General features: G+C 42.3%; 1 protein-coding gene across 1 annotated transcript; it reads right to left on the bottom strand.

Moving 5' to 3' along the window:
* Window positions 1-917: 917 nt before the first annotated feature.
* limd1a (LIM domains containing 1a) lies at window positions 918-16,636 on the bottom strand. Its single transcript, XM_028426406.1, has 8 exons — window positions 14,807-16,636; window positions 10,161-10,262; window positions 6,225-6,292; window positions 5,225-5,287; window positions 4,518-4,648; window positions 3,576-3,627; window positions 2,497-2,565; window positions 918-2,084 (listed from the first exon to the last, which is right to left on the bottom strand). Exons 1-8 carry the CDS (start codon window positions 16,017-16,019, stop codon window positions 1,950-1,952), a joined length of 1,833 nt encoding a protein of 610 aa, XP_028282207.1. The 5' UTR covers window positions 16,020-16,636; the 3' UTR covers window positions 918-1,949.
* Window positions 16,637-17,460: the final 824 nt, after the last annotated feature.

The raw sequence follows: 17,460 nt of genomic DNA, 5'->3' as shown, positions 1-17,460 counted from the left end.
ACACAATGTTGTGTCTGAATAGAAAACCAGCGCTTCCTCCCTGCACAGATGAAGTCATCTGATATTTCGTTGGCTGCATGTGTGTGTGTCCATGTTCTGCAGACTAAGGGTCTTTTTGTGAAAAGATTACAATGTGTGTGAACCCCAAAATCTTATGTATGCGTTTGACCGCATGAGAAGAAGTCACAGCGAGGAGCTCTAAAAATGCATTTCATCCTGTTGACTTTATCACTTCACCTTACAGAGAGGGTTAAGCTGCATTTTTACATTCACATGTGTGTCAATACGAGACAGTGATCCACGACCAGTGAAGGGAGAGTAAGCTAAAAACAAAGATTCATTTATGTAACAAACCATTGTGTGTACTATACAGCCAATTCAGGATTGAGTCGACCGCGACATCTGCTGGTGAATGTGTGCATTGCAGGTAACCGGACGATTATTAGTTAATTAAAAAAGAAAAAAACACATTCTGACAGAAATTAGTCACCACTGCTTAGGACAATGATCTGTTGGGCCTGTTGTTTACCACACCCTGTAAGCAGCGATTACTGTGGTGTAAATTAGCAGTCCAAAAATAACATTTTTGCAACGTTTATCTACAAACAACAGTTAACATATCAAACTTATTTTAGAAATAAATAAATAAACACTAATTTTAATCTTAAATGTGCTCCATAAGGAAACCTGGCGGGCTTCCTCATCCTGCTGTGATGCCTGCAGCATCCTCCACTAAAGGTGTTTTGACCTATGGCACCTAAAGGCCCATGATTACTGATCACGTCCTAGCATGTCCTCATAAATTTAGAAAGGTGTCTGTGCGCTCTACCTCAGGTCGACCTGCAGCTCCTCAGAACATGATGTGAAAAATATTAAGTGAAATAACACCTGTATTTATTTAAAAAAACATATAATCCTAAAATTCTGCAATGCATTTATTAAATATTTTCTTCTCAACAATCATACAGCACATACGTATATGTTTGCTCTTCGTCTTAGTCTACAGCTGGCTATGAAATAAGGACCTCAAATAACAAGCAACTTATGTATTAAGTTAGTAAAATCAAAAGACAAAACATGAACAACTTCTGGACGGCAAAGACGGACAACCAAACTTCTTCTTCACACTGTAAATCAAACAGGAGTTTGCACCAAGTTAAAGTTCAGTCATTATAGGCCTAAAAATATGTTTTTGTTAGAAATATAAGATGTTTGCAAATGTAACAAAATGCAGATCTGCAGGCCAAATATCAAAAGTCTTCATAGGTGCATAGGATCTATACCTGTAAGTGCTTAAAACAAATCATGTCTGTTGACTGAGAGGTTATTATTTAATGTAATGTATTGCTGTTTGTATAAAGAAGATGAGGAGTAAGGCTCTGTGTGCAGGTCAAAGGCCACTGCTAACATGTTTAAGATAATACACGTTCTACTGATTAAAACTGTGACTTTTTAAAAGTAATATTTAATAAAAACACTTTGTGTCTGTCTTAGATATAAATATAATACTCCTGCTGTTGCATGTAGAAAGTGTGAGTCACATGAATGGAGTGAAACTTTAGGTACCTGTGATTTGTGTCACATTCCACAGCTGACTTCACATAATAATCCTTAATAGAACCTTTTTGCACATGATTCATAAACCGACCTGAAGGCACGCAGTATCTAAAAATAGGATATTTACACAGCTGAGAAAATTCTATTTACATAAAAATAACCACTTCTGCAAAGTCAGCGTGGAGCACTCCATTGCATTCAGAGTAGGGCTTTGGTGTACTTCATATACGTTCTAAAAAGGCAACTTCATTAACATTCCTGTTAAAAAATACACACCAATCTTATAGCAGGATGTGTCAATCAATCAATCCTCTACAACAAGAATTGTGAGTCTCCACTGCGGCGCTTCCTCCATCAATCCACCAGGTGTCTCCCCCCTCCTGCAGCGCTGTTTAGAAGGAGGGGGCAGCAACCGGAGAGGAGCAGCCAGGCTGGATGCGCTTCAGGTGGCAGGAGTGGCAAAGGAGGTGGCCTTTCAGAGGGTAGCAGCGGTGACCCTCTTCGTCATTCAGCTCCATCTTACAGTCCTGAACCGGGATGACACATATTCACTCAATCAGCTCAAATTTTGAATTGCTCTGATAGATAAGGGGCTCTTTAAAGTGTATTTGGCTGACAGTTTTTAGAAAGAAAATATATGCATTAAGACAAGATTCTAACAGAAAGGTGCTCACAGGCACTTTTTGCTTCTCACACCTCACTGATTTTATTTTGATGAAGTGAAGGAACAGCAGCTGTCAATCAGACTTTGGGGGAGAAAAAAAGGAGAAGCACTTGAGTAAAATGATGAGATAGTGGTGATGAGGTGTCGCATATGTGCTCTACTCAGCACTGCATAATTACCAAGACTGTAATTAAGATCAGGGATCCACTCATTATAATATCTCCTAATGAGCTATTCAGAGGGTCTCTGGCTCGCAGCCAAATGTTTGTACCCACCTCACAGTGATAACACTCCACATGATAGTCTTTGTCCATAGATACAACTCGAATGGTTTCATCAGAGCCCTGAAAGAAAGTCACAGCTTTACGTCAGTCTTACCACAGTCTTTCTGTCTGACAAAATGATGCTTCAAATGATCGATACAAAGCAACTTTGGGGCTCGAGTGCCTGATCGTCTGTTTGAGTGTACACCCCTCCCCCCACCAAATCCCTGTAGTTTCACGCTGTTTCTCTGAAAGACCAGAACTGAGAGCTTGTGTTTATCCACCACATCTAATCACAGCTCAGAGATATCAGACTTCACATCGCTTTGACCTGTTGTCTAGTGGGAAATATGGCTGTACTTTGGCAGCTATGTTCTGTGTTTGACCTGAGTCCACCTTCAATCTAGTTGTACTCTTACATTTAAACCTATATGGCCAAAGATATGTTATGTAAGGTCACAGTAATCTTTGAACTTTGAATACCAAACCATGATTAAGAGAACATTTGGACCATAATTTAAGGATTCCACTTCCAGACAAGCACTTTGTGATCGTATTATTATTATGTAGGTTAAAGTTCCCATAGATTTAATTGTTTAAGTGTTTCTTATATGATAATTATCTGACACTTTACGTCACCTTGGCTCTCCATCAGCCAGTGCCAGGCTAATGGAGCTGCTCAGTTAAAGCAAACTGCTGTTTCATGGTAACTTAAACAATGCACCGACATTTTAAATACTTTTACCATGATATTAGGAAACTTGGCATCTATAAACCATGGCCACAACAACCACTGACTGAGTATACTGTACTGGTGTCTTTCATTGGTGCAGCAATGTATCAGAAGTTGGATTTGCCATGAAAGAAAAAAAGATGCTGTTGAAGATGTTGATCAAGAAGTGTCAGCTTCACCTTGCACACCCGGCGGTGCTGCTACATGTAAGTTAGAGTAAACCCCTCTGATAAAATCTGCATTTATTGTTTTAGTGTTTTCTTTAAGAAAAATAAAAACATAAAATGATATTAATATTTTGTATACACTCATATTTACATCAATAGAAAGGCTGAAAGACAGGCTGATGTTATCTTACCTGTGAAGGCAGGATGGGCTGGTTACAGGCAGCACATTTAGGTGCAAGGACCCTGAGAAAGAGAAATTTAAAGAAAAACGCATTTCCATTGACCTGTTTGAACTTTACAGAAATAAATGAATGGACTAAATTTACTTCATAAATGATTGGAATTTAAATTCACACGTGGTGTCCCAGTTCCAACCTTGAAACCCTCTTGTATTTCTGACTATATTCACAGATCCTGATTCAACTAAGGACATGCCAGATTTGCAGATGTGCTGGCGTTTCCTCAAACACGTGACTCCTCGAATCCAGGAGCGAGTCGAAAAATAAAAAGCAAATTGAATTCATTATTTCCACAGACACAGCTGGCACCTGGATGTCTGAGGATATAACAAAGGGTCTCACAGTGTGGATGGGCATGACTGTGGCTAGAAGTCAAACACATACTGTATACACAATAAGGTTTGTCTGATTTAATCAGTCTGGAGAACATGTGGGGGCTGTGATTGGCCACGTGCTCTGCTGTGCTGTACATGCTGTCCCAGCAGAGAGACGAACTGCTGGAAGTGCTGCTGAGCCTCTGCAGGTGCTACTGCTGTTCACACACACACACAAAGCCTTGACTTAATGTCAGAGGACCTTTATTTGTCCTTACTGATGTCAAATTTGGACCATGGCCGCTCGACCCTCTTCACACCTCTGACTGGACAGCAATCTTTTCACCCTCCCCCTCCCCCTTCCCGTCCTTTCATGCCAGACCAAACTTCTCATGTGTCTGCCACACGTGGCAGAGAGGAATCTGTGCAGGCCCTCTAAACCCGATCCTATGGTAGCTGGGGACAGTTGACGGTCTGCACTGTGATTTAACTTGGAATATGAAACCTAGACTTGTTTTCCGGTGTCATGCTCAACTAATTTAACACATAAATCCAGGCTGTGTGTACACTTGGTGTTCACCTGTGATAGTCTTTGACACAGTAGATTTTATTTTCAGTGTCCACAGTGAAGGGTACTCCATCAAGGGTCTCGTTACAGATGACACAACGGAAACAGCCAGGGTGGTACGACTTCCCGAGGGCCTGCAAGATCTATAGAGAGAGGACATTAATATTCTTATTTCCCTCTTCCACTACCAGGTTATATGACTTTTTTGCTATTACAAGAATAATGACTCATCAAGAGGACAAAAATAAGTGCTCCAGCTGTATTCAGCATAAGGATGTAATAACAATTACACTATGGAGAGAAAACTATAGTAATTAAGTAAAAAAAATCTTTTAACAGATGATAGGTTGGCTGTAATATTAGGAAGTAAGGATTATGAGACACACAAAAAAAACTGAGACATCTCCTCGACTGTGTCTGTTGGATGGAGAACATATGTACTCATGTCAAGAGAAATCCTTCATTTCCTGCCTTCTGATGACATCATCTGTGTCTGTCTTTTTTTTTTTACCCACAGGCCTGTGAGTGTATGCGTATGTATGTGTGTATGTGCAATCACTCAGAGCCAACTTCTCCTGCTGAGTCTTTATCCAGATGTGCACATGGAACACTCATTTAGGATGAAGTAATGTTAAGTTTCTGCTGAGATCACCTGGCTCTGAACTACACACAAACACACACACACAGACAAATCACACAAAGGTCCAGCAGACACTCACCATGTCCATGATCAGATGTCCGCATGCGTTGCACTTGTCAGCAGACTGCTGGAAACCAGAATACTGTAGTGGAGGAAAGACGAGTGATGTCATTGGAATTTGGTTATTTAATGGATGACTGAAGTTTCTGACTCTCTTCCAATATAACTGCTCAACAACTCCACAATGTCTTCTGTGCACCATCCAGTGTCATCTGTGCAGTTTAACATGTGCAGGAGAACCAAAGGGGTTCTTAAAACTGTTTTTTCTAACTACTTACTCAACAGGTAAGGATTTAAAAGGTTTAATAACTTAAGGCCTCTTTAAGGTGCTGTATAAAAAAATCAGTATTTGCTTAGTATGCACTGTCAGAGTAGCCACACTAAACCTGGCAGAGCAGCAACATACATGGCAACAAAGCCACAGCAAATTTAATTCAGGATACATTTCTATATTGAGCAGCTAAGAGCTTTCAGTAGAAGGGCAATTAGATGAGGCTCCTGTGGTAAACATCCACAGTATGAACAGAAAACCATGAACACTGGCAGTATAATACATCCTCATGGCCAATCCTGCTAAAGGTAAAGTTTCAGTTGTGTTTTAAATACATTCTACAGTATAATTAAGAATTCTGAGGTTTTTCCATTTTTACAAAGCACATGCCGTCATGCCTCATTGGTGTATATAGCCTAACTGTCCACCAAGCTGTAAACCATGGGAAAGCAGCTTCTCCAGTTACTGACCTCCTTCCAGCCCCACGCATAGAAGGAAGCTGACATGAGACGCCAGAATTTGGGTCACGAGGTCAAAGTCCCTAGCTGGTATTTTGTATTTATAATGAGGCTGCTTATGGTTTGGTGTAAAAAACACCACACAAGTGGCAGAAAATGTGAATCACATACAGAGAGTGGGTAACATCCTGCATAGTATCGGTAAACTCAATAAAAATGCCTTAATTTTTTTAGGTCCTAGTAAAGGTCCACATGCTTCAGCTGAGGTATGCTAAACACTGAAGACTCACCAGGAAGTCCTCTTCACAGAAAACCTTCCCTCCGACGTAGTAGAAAGCCTTCCCTCTCAGCCTTCGACCTGTACAAACAGACAAACAGAAAGTCTATTTGTATCTTTTCATGTTTCCCCTGAAGGTATAACAAACAGAAACAGAATAAAAATACAGATTTCTTTCATTACTGAGATGAAGGAAGATGGAAAAAAGGTAAGTCATTGAGAGAAGGTTGAAATATCATGGTGGAAAATCTTGCATAAGCCAAAAGCTCGCTCTCAGAAAATAGTTACAGCACTAATGCATGAAGACCAAAGTGATTAATTACAGCCATTCGAAGGTAATGGGCCTCTTGCAATATTCATTATATCCTGCTGAATCCTAAGCAGATAAATCAAATTAAGGGATCTTTGGTGTGCTGGTGTCTTAATATAATACTGCTGGGACACAGGGCAGGCTGCAAAAGGACAAAGAACACATCTGGATCAAACACGTGTGGGGAAAATGCTGATTAAATTACTGGACAGGTGCAACACGTTAAACACTCCGCTCTACTGGATTTCACCACCACAGGCCAAGGCCTACACTGACTTGCCATAATTCTTCTTTGTTCCTTTCCAGTGCCGTTCCACATGCTGGGCTTCCTGTATGTCTGCTGTCACACACACACACACACACACACACACACACACACATCAGGCCATCTGTGTGAGGACATTCACTGACATGAGGCAGTGCCTCCCACCTAACTCTAATCAATCCTAACCTTCTACACTTATGCTCAAAGAACTTCTAGAACTACAAAGGCATCCAAGAAATCTTCATTCCCTCTTATGATTTAAACCTCATACTGGTTCTTACAAAGATAGCACACACCGCCAAACCTTGTGGCTCACTTCACAGCTATTCTTGCCCAGGTCCCACAGGAAGAGGGAACATTCCTCACATTTTCTAAAAGGGGAGGTGAGGGGATAGCTGGGGGAGAGGAGGGATTAACCTCAATGAACAGCAGCCTTCTTTATTTTCTCCAAGGCTTCAACTGATGCTCTGTTTACCTGTTTGTATCCAGACCTATGGCTGTCACAGTCCAAAGGTCTGGCTGTAGAGGAGGAGTAGGGGGTGTGTTCGATTGGTATGTTTCATTTAGTTAGTTAGTTAGTTAGTTAGTTAGTTAGTTGTTAAGCAAAAGTGAAACAGAAGCAGCCCCTTTATGGTGGCTGGACAACAAACTCGCTCTTAAGGTTTTACACTGTCCACGATACAGCAGCCTACAATTAAGAATAATCTAGGCGCTTTTCAAATGTCTTGTGCCAGCATTGTGAGCTTTGCATGTCTGGCAGGGTGCCTTTTTTTCTTGCCACTTAGTTTTAGTGTTCTCACACTGGGGATATGCTGACATTGCTGTTTCTTACTATACAAACAAAAACAAACCAAAAAAGCCCTCCAAAAAATAACACAAACAAGGAGATAAATCTTCAGGTCAAAGTTTACCTGTATGTTCCATTTGATACAGGGAGCTAGGATTTCTGAGCTTGCTGATGTTAATTTCACAAGTCAAATTTCCAGTACATAAAATGTCAGAGAAACATCAGCAACCCCATTTCCATGTCCAACTTCAAACAGAATCATCCAGATGACTACTTCCTGGCCTCTTTTCTCTATGAGGACAGAGATCATACACCATATTTTATCAGTAGAATATAAACCATCTGACGCATCTGCACAATCCACCCAAACAACTATTATAGTCTCGATGAAAAAGAACCCAGCACAACATGCTGCCTTTTCTCCACTCTGCCTTATGTTCTACTTTATCATCATACATCATGATTTGATTGGAGAAATGTGATTCCTATTTTAATCCGACTCATAATTGACCCATTAAACTACATGAACCAGTTATATAAATTGCATTAGCTTACTGTAACAGAATGGGAATGAATGGAGCACACGAGGTCTCACACAAAACTACATTTAGAGGCCGAGTCAGGCTGAACTGGTCAAGAGTAATTAATGACAGACAGTCCCATGTCACTAAAGGAAGGAGGGAAGGATGAAAGGTATGTAAGTGAGTTATGGGCCATTCCTCTTCTTCACATTCTTGTCTTTTTTCCCACTGAGTCAGAAAGGGAAGGCCGTGAGCTTCACGGAAAGATAAGAGCTTAATTACAGTCAGGAGTCGGGACTGGTGGTTTGAAGAGTACCAGAAAGAACTGTGACTATTGCGACTTTATAAAAATGTAAAACACCAGAGGGACAGAACAAAACACAAGGCTGCCTCTAATTAAATCATTCATTGAGTTTCTCTTATGTTATCCCATTTAGAAAATAAGAAATTCACATTGACCCTGTCTAATGAGCATATTTCAAATTCAAATTTAATAATTTGTTTACTTTAAATTATAGTAGGTCCTATTAAACACAGCAGATGAATAACAAAAAAACTACCTTGCTGGTAGTCTGAAAACATTTCTCTGACTGTTGACAGCACCTGGGGATGTTTGGTCAAGGCCCTGACAATCTACCCACCAGATGTTAACATACCAGTGGATTTAGGACCAATCAGATCCTTCCTTGGAAGTCTCCAAAGCCTTTGGACTGAGTGAAATAAGGGGCTGATATTACGAAAGCGGAGGTTGTTCTTACTTGCTGTGTGTGTGGCCATGTCGGTGAAATTATTTGGTTAAAAAGGAAAACATAAAAATGGAAAAAAAAATAACCAAAAACACCATGTAAAGAAGGACAACAGCTTCATTTTACCACACATGTTGTCTAATTGGGATGAATCTTCAACAAGCTTCACGCTGTACCTTTAAATGTCTGTAAACAGTCAGTGATTAACCTAAAGGGACGCCCCCCTGCAGCGAACTGCTGAATCCCAGACATGCAGCCTGAGCTCCCCTAGCCAGCAGGAATGCTCTCCGGCCTCTCTGATAGGCCTGTTATGCAACTCAACAAGTGCCTAAGTTGCCTTGACAGACAAATTTTGAAGGAAAATGTAGTAGATGCTTAATACAAAGCACTATTTAACAGCACTGTGTGGGTACATGCATACTAATAATCTGGCTGTGTGGTAGGTTGTGTGCTCCCATTGAATGGGCAGCCTGTCCCTCACTGTCTCATTGCACCCAGCTGACATAACAGCACCTACTGTCCTCCGGTAGCTCAACCTACTGGGGGGCCCCCCATGCCTGCATTCCTCTCCAGATGAGATGCTTTTCCCTGGGGCCACTCACAGCAAACACAACCCTAATGCCCTCAGATGGAGCAAGCTATGAGAGGTATGTGGTGTGTAAACTCTCTCCCTCCACTTCAGACATCAGCTTCACTCTGAGCCACAATATGTCTCCTCTCTCTTTATCTCCTTGCTCTCACATGGAGGGTAAAGGAAAACAAAGATGTTAATAACACATCTGAGTGCATAGGCAGCAGGGTCAAAGGTGCTGCAGAATAATGAGCCTTGGCAGAGGTCACCACAGTGTCACAAATAATTGGGACAGAGAATTTAATTGGTTGGAGCAGAGAGACAGGTCATACTTTAGGCAAGTGAGAGCACCGATGTTCAGGCATGAAGCTACAGGTCAGGCATACATCAGTTATCAACCTGGCCAGTGGGCCAAGGAACCATGGGTCAAAGAAACAGAGCATTCAGGACAGTCAGGAAAAAGAGGAGACTAACCTGTACCTATTTCTAAGCCAAGCGTTGTTTTTATTGACAGATGGATAAGTGAGGCAACAAGTCTTTCTCTGTGTGTCTTTGTGTGGGCTGGAGGAGTGACTGGCACACCCAGAAACCAAACACCAGCAGGAGAGAAAAGTAATCCCTAAATAATGTGTGTTTTTGCTTATGGCAGTGTACGACTGAAGGTACCACTTTCATTCAAAAGTGTACGGCCTTTGGCAGCCTATCAGTCAGACAGAGTGGTGTGTGTGTGTGTGTGTGTGTGTACTTACTACAGGCACTACAGGTGAAACAGATGTCATGGTAGAGGCTACCCATTGCCTGGCAGGCCTGGTTGGCTCCATACACTGCCTTATTACACTTCACACAGAGACCTGGAACACAACAAATCATGTCAGCAAATCACAACAACAAGGCACATATTTAACACTCATATTTCACACAGCATGTGGTGCAATTGATTAATTTTATTTATTTTTCAGGGCAGTCGGGGAACTACACCACAACATTCATTTTAAAAACAAAGCATTTTAACAGTTCCTACAAACTATTAGTTTATGGAGAGAGAGAAAAAATAACTTCAAAAGTCCGGAAGCTGGTTTAGCAAGCTGTATGTCTGAAAGGGGAAATATAACACTATTGGCTTATTTGCCTTGGCTCTGAAACTATTAGTTCTGTTAATAAAAGGAGCTGATAAAAATCAAAGTGTTCCCTCCTCTCACAACACACACAGTTAGTGTAGCTACTTAATATTAATCCACCCACTCAAACAGGCCAAAGCAGATTTTATCAAATGTGCAAATAAAAAGCACCAAAACACACGAGTGTTAAAGTTCAGGCCTTCTTCAAGTCACAAAAGATTATGCTTGGTCAATCACATAATCTCTTTTGACTTTGGACAGCTCCTGAGCCACACAAGTTTTCCATGTGATAAATGTGTAACTTTTGTCTGCGGATGCGCTCATTGATCCAGGTCACAGTCATTTCCAAGAGTTTAAATCGAGGCAACTGGACTCAAGGATTGTTTTTTGAAGACGTTTCACCACTACCCCGAGTGGCTTCTAAAGTTCCTCAGAACAGCCGAACTGAAGGGGGGTGGTGAAACGTCTTCAAAAAACAAATATGTAACTTTTCTTTTTTTTTATCTAGAGCTGCTTAGGACAGCACTTCACAGAAACCTGAAGTTAAAATGTCATGTTTCATTGTCCCACCTTCCTGCCATTCTCAGTTTCTCTCCCTGAGCATGCACTGCATGACATGATGTGATGTGACATCTGACATAATGACTGCCCATCACTGCTGACCCAAACGGGTAGTCAGCCAGCAGATAAATCAATCAGATGCGGTACCATACAACCATCCAATCATGAAGGATTAAGTCAAAACAGAAGAGGCAATGACATTAACGAGGGATGAAAGCGAGACTTCGAGTTTCTCTTTAGTGTGAGGATGTGAGTGTATGAGCATGAGGTTATTTATGTGTGTGTGTGTGTGTGTGTGTTTTTATAGAAAAACTCCCTGGAGACTGAGAAGTAGAGCTCAGCATAAGAGAGCAGAGCAGCCCAGCCCAGCCCAGCCCAGCCCTCCTCCAACACTGACAAAGGAACTTCTGTTTCCACTGTACGCAACACACATCACACGACTGCCTCCTCTAAAAACACACTCTTACATTCAATACCCTTCTTCAAATGTTTCTCCTCACACTAATACCATATACAATTGGGCTATATATAATTCAACTAAGCCCCTCCGAATGCCACCACAGCACAACACATCATCAGGGGCCCTGATGGCAGGAAAGAAGATTTAGAGATGATAAAAAGGATATTATTAGAAAGCAAAAGAATGTTGCTCTTGTGTAAGCTATTTTGTTTACACAAAAACACAATAAAGTAGTCATGCCCTCAGACGACTGCAGCGAACGAGCCTCGGTCCTTTCAATCACATCCTCTGCAAACAGCACAGAAGGAAGAAGATTTTCAGGGAAATGGTATACAAAGCATACAAAACACACAACCTTTTTTCTTCCTTTGCCCCCTAAAAAATGCAATAAAGAGTTATTTTTTGTTCTAAAAAATGTTATATTTTTATAGCACCCTCCTTGTCGTTTGGGCCACTACAAATCTTGCTTTTGGCCACAGTCCCATATTCCAAAACAGTGTCATTATTGAGGGGACTGACTGCCTTGGAGTGGGGGGAGGGCAAGCAAAATATGCAGCCATTCCCCCCCTCCTCACCTTTCCCAGCTGTCAAAACTCTGAGCAGACGGTTGCTTCTTGACCAATATGGCCCTGACAGAAACTAAATCTTTGTCACAGATTGTAGCAGTTTGTTTTCGATAATTGGGCCCAAGATTTCAAAATCTTCTCCTCTGACATTAAAAGTGTTGAATGTCATTTAATAGCTTTGTTTTAACAGTCTCTACAGTATTTCACTTGATATCTATCTATTGCAGATGTTTTTCTAAGACCTAAAGAGATGTTCAAGCAGCTTGCTTGAGAACAACTAGAGATATTGGCCACAGAGCTTGATGAATCCTGTCCAATATAATGGAACTTCATTGCACTAAAATACCAAACAAAATCAAATTAAAAACTCAATTTTAAAGACCTTGTGGTGACAGGTTTTACGTACGAACCACAAAACAGCCTTATGTTCATGGCAGTGTGAATGGATGTAGACATAAGTGTCCTCCTTGGTTCAGTTTTAATGGTCTTCACGGCTACGTGGATAAACTGCACTGCAGGCCATGGGGGAAAAATATATTATTATATATATATATATATATTATATATATTATATATATATTATATTATAAAAATATTCGATTTTGGGGTAACTGTCCCTTTAAGCTCTATGGGCTTTGGAAATAACAGGTTAGTAGTAAGTTAGAAGCCTGGCTTTGATCTACACATCGCCCTGTCATCATCATTCATCTTTTTCTAACTTACACCACCAGACATCACATTGTCACATGTTCAAAGACACATGGGGGCACATTCAAAGACAAAGAGACATGGGTGTGCATCAGAGGATATCACATTCACACACGCACATTAAAAAAATGCTTCTAAAAGTCTGGCGGAGCAAAAGCCAAGAATCCCTGGGAAGAGTTAAGACTAAGCTTTCCACTCAATAGCCAGATGGGATAAATTAATCCTCCATCTTAACACAACAGTAAACGCTCTACTGAATGTGTGTGTGAAAGTCAGAGGAAGGGGGCCAGCGGAACTCTGGGATGTCCCACCACTTCTCTCTGTTTGGATGAACTTGTCTATAAATCTTACATCCTCTCAGGCTCATGTGGCCAAGGACAAAGGAGCATCCACCAGCTTGTCTTTAAATCTCTCTGTTTTGTCTACTCATCCTTTCAGCTGCACCACAGGCACCCCAAAACTTGTCTGGGTCCCCCCCTCCCCTTCGTATTTTAAGACCTCATTTCTAAAATTCCTTGCTCTCTTCCTTCAGACATTCCTCGGCGTTCCCCTGGTGCAGCCATTTGGCACTAAAGTCATTTTCCCAGAACTTCAAATTGCAGTTATGCCATCAGGACACTGTATGAGAAGGGAAATCTGATGGACAAGTCATGCACATGAATACACGTCAGTGGATCGGATGATTTTAAAAGCAGACCAAAAAGTGTCATCTATCATTAACATGACTCAGAACACACAAAAGTGTGCATGTGTGCTTTTCATATCTTATTTTGCAGACTCTTTCTTGAAGACACTGAAGTGTAGGAAAAAACTTACACAAGTTTTGTTTTGTCAGGCATTAAAGCATGACTCAGAGGATGAGCCATGGTCTGATCTGATGGGAAAGTCCTTATAAGAACTATGTGTGGGCTATGCGGGAGTTTGTGTGTTACTAAAAATCTACACCTCTGCTGGTCACACAATGTGCTCTCCCACACATCCGTGATATTCATGTTGCAGGGCTATTTATGAGCTCAGTCGTGACAGTGACGTATGCCAGAACATCTTCCCTTACACCCGAATGTCAGCACACAACAGGAAATTACTTTAAGAGTGGGTTTTGTGTGTGTGTGTGTGTGTGCGTGTAATGTGGCATTTTCTGGCTTGCGACAAGATATCGCACATCTCACACTGTTCCCATCCCACTATCTTTCTTCACAAAGCAGGACGTCCTATTTCATGAATGGTCTTGGCAAAGACATGCTCTTTCTGTGCAACAAACAGTACAATATATCTTGCCTACTAACTGCATCTGTGATAACAGCCTGTCCGTGATCTCACAGCCAAGCATCTGGTTTTCAAAACTGGATTAATTTCCTGAGAGAGCAGCTTAAGTGCTACAAGCAGTGATATGAGGAACAGAAACCAAAATATTCTGCTGAATAAGAACATTTTTTCTCCTCTCAACTCACCTCTGCAGGCACAAAGTACCAACAGCTTGCTGCTCAAATGACCAAACACCAGCAAGAACATCCAATGGTGTGGATATTCATTATCATTTTGCATTGATTTTGTGCACAAGCATGTATGGCATAATAGTGTGTTAATGGCATCATTTTCAAGCTCTCATGCTCCCTCCGTAGTGATCAATATCTCTCTGAGAGGAAATAAAGGGCCAACATTTGACAACATTCCTCTTTAATGCTGGAGGGTTTGTTGTGAATGAATCATTTAACAAAGACATAACAAATTAGAGAAAGATTCTGTCTGCATTGCAATGAGGAAAAGAGGCCTCATAAAGCATCTGCCTTATAAATTTAACGACTTCACTGGTAAAGACTGACAGCTGGGGTGTTCCCTCTCTTTATGTCTGTGTCTGTCTGCATGAGGGAGACGCACAAACAAGATGTAAGTGCCTTTGTAAATCTAAATCCAATGAATTTGTGTTGAGAAGTGTGCGAGTGTGTCTGAACTATGTTGGTGCTGGAAAACTGAAGTCTTACCGAAGTAGTCAGCCTTTGGTTGGGCATCCATCTCCTTTTCCAGCCGCTTAGTGAGGGCTTCTAGCTTTATCTCAGCAGCTGAAGGCCCCTGTTCAGAGTTGTGGGCGATGGGGGACTGACACTGTTGTTGGACAGGCTTAGGGGGACATTCAGCTTCAGCAGTGGCAGCCTGTCCACAGGCAGGTATCTGGCTGTGACCTTGACCCTGGCTGATGCTTTTGGAGACACCACCAGGGCTCAAGGCAGTGGTCATGGTCTGCACTTTGGGTTGAGGTGCCTCAGAAGATGCAGGTATGACTGAGGAAGCTACCACAGGACCATTATGGCTAGTAGAGAGTATAGAAGTCGGAGAAGGTGGCACATAATGAGCTGCAGGCTGAGTGGATGTCTGCTGCAGCACAGGGAAATCAGTTCCTCCAGTGAAGGCACTCAGAGGCAGAGCAGGGACCAGGTCTGCGGGTTTTGCAGGTGCATGGTTCTCCAGGGTCCATTCCCTGGCTGGTTCGGCAGAGGTGGTTGGACTCCGGTTGACAGGAGAAGTGACAGCCTGGTTCTGCTGGGCTGGAAGACTGTTGACGGTGGGAGGTGCTGGCAGGCGCTGGGTCTGCAGCTGAGGAACACTGCTGCTCCCTGACCCAGACAGAGCCCAAGCACCGGGCTGGCTGACAGGGTGACGAGCATGTGTGGGCGCGCTGTGAGACGCGTTTCCAGGGCTGGGCGGAGAAGGGGTGCTGCTGTGCTGGTATGAATGTGGCTCTGGGCGCTCCTTGTTATCGTAATTGTTTCCATAAGCATATGCTCTGCCGGCTGCAGGTTCAGACTGGAGCGCCGTGTGGTGTTTCTGGCCGTCAAACTGTGCGTACTGATTCCCCGCCGCGGCGTTCGGCACTGGGCCAGAGAGAATCGGGGGCTTCGCGGCCGCCTCACCCGGCTGTCTGTAACTGTTAATGGGCGGTCTGTCTTTGGTGTAATGTGCGCTGCTGTGACCCCCATTCATTTTAATGGCCTGGTTGTTTTTGGCCATCTCCTCCTGGTGCTTCTGCATGTGTATTTTAGTCATTTTGGAGGCAAAGACTCTTCTGGTCTCTTCAAAGTCGGGGTTATTTCCTGCATCCCTCCTCATTCGAAACAAACCATCTCTGGATGCTTCATACATATTTAAGTCCTCAATAAACTTACTCGCTTCGAGTCCTAAATCCTCGTATTTATCCATTTTGAAAGAACGTGTTGCGTCCGCTCCGATAAACAAAGTTACAGGTCGATTTGTGCCAGTCTAAAAAACAAAACAAATGTCCTTTAAAGAGTCCAGAAACTCACAGACTAAAGAGCAGGTTCTGGGTTAAACTTCCCTCTGTTATTTCCAACTTTTCCGGTCCTTTGAGCCTGATCCCGGTGAAGAAGAAAAAGTTACAAACTCCTCGGTGAACGCTCAGCTCTGCTCCGGAGAAGCCGCCGTCCGTCTGGTTATAAATGTGAGCGATCCAGGATCCGATACCCCGCACGACCCCTCACGCTGCCCCCTCCTCCTCCTGCTGCTGCTGCTGCTGTACAGTCTCAGCGGGAAACCTTCATTCAAAAACTTTGTCCTCCGCAGTCTTAAAACGATCTTAGAATAGTTAATACGTCTTTAATGCCGCCGGTAGAAGTAGTCTAACCACTGACCGGACCGTGGGAGAGCTGCGGGTGCGCGGAGCCGTACGTGGCCACCACCGGTCGACAGTGGGGACTGAAAACAGGGCACAGTTTGTTTTTAAAGGCGCAGTGCTCAAATAAAGTACAACTGAGGTTAACTGAACCATAACCCTATCATATGTGTTGTAATAAAACAGCAGCAACCTTTGGCAGATCTTCATTCTCTTTGTGTGTGAGTAACTGGCCCTGACATCCTGTCATGTCTTAAAATATGACTCAGTCACTGCTCTCCTAGGTAAAAATAAGCATTCAGTATTTTTATACTAACTTATAAGAGGTTTAAAAGTTTTGAATGAAAATAAATGACATGAGTGGATTTACTACTTTACAGCTGTGTGACAGGACAGGGGGGCCCTTCAGGGGCCGGCCTATAGTCCCTGGATCTGCCTATAATCAGTGTATAGGGCAGTGATGATCACTACAGGATAAGGCACCAGAATTCACCTATATCTTTTTAACTTGTTGCATTTGTATATGACCGACTCACCGTTTCAAATAGTCTCATAAACAATCTCTGCAGGGTGGGAAAAAAATCCATAAAACTGTATGTAAGTACTGTCTGGGTGTGTTTTCCTGTGGGTTTGGGGGGGGGGGTATATTTCAGTTGATGTGCCTCCTCTGAGTTTTGGTTAAAATGACCTCACACATTCCTTTTTATGAAGCACACACACACACACACACACACACACACACTGAACCCCTCACACAGTGTTTCAGTAGGATGTCAGTCAACACAAATACATCCAATTTGTGCATGAAACCTGAGTGTGCATAATTCTCTGACACTTAAAGTGAAAAATATTGAAACACAATGTTCACAATGCTCATATGCCGCTGCTGCTGAAAACAATGTAATTAAAAGAGAAGGTTTAAAAGGCTCAACCATCTGTTGTTTGAGGAAACAATCGCTTCAATACAGGCTGCTGTACTTCTGACACACATTTACTATAAACAGTTGGCTT

This window comes from Parambassis ranga, chromosome 16 (assembly GCF_900634625.1).
Source record: "Parambassis ranga chromosome 16, fParRan2.1, whole genome shotgun sequence".
Lineage (NCBI taxonomy): Eukaryota > Metazoa > Chordata > Actinopteri > Ambassidae > Parambassis > Parambassis ranga.
This window is presented reverse-complemented; position numbering and strand designations above follow the sequence as displayed.

Coding starts and splice junctions, on each gene's coding strand:
- limd1a (XM_028426406.1), bottom strand. CDS start 16,019: ATGGATAAATACGAGGATTTAGGACTCGAAGCGAGTAAGTTTATTGAG. Junction 10,263..14,806: donor ACCAAAGGCTGACTACTTCG/GTAAGACTTCAG, acceptor GTTGTGTTCCAG/GTCTCTGTGTGAAGTGTAAT. Junction 3,628..4,517: donor TGTGTCAAAGACTATCACAG/GTGAACACCAAG, acceptor TCTCTTTCTCAG/GGTCCTTGCACCTAAATGTG.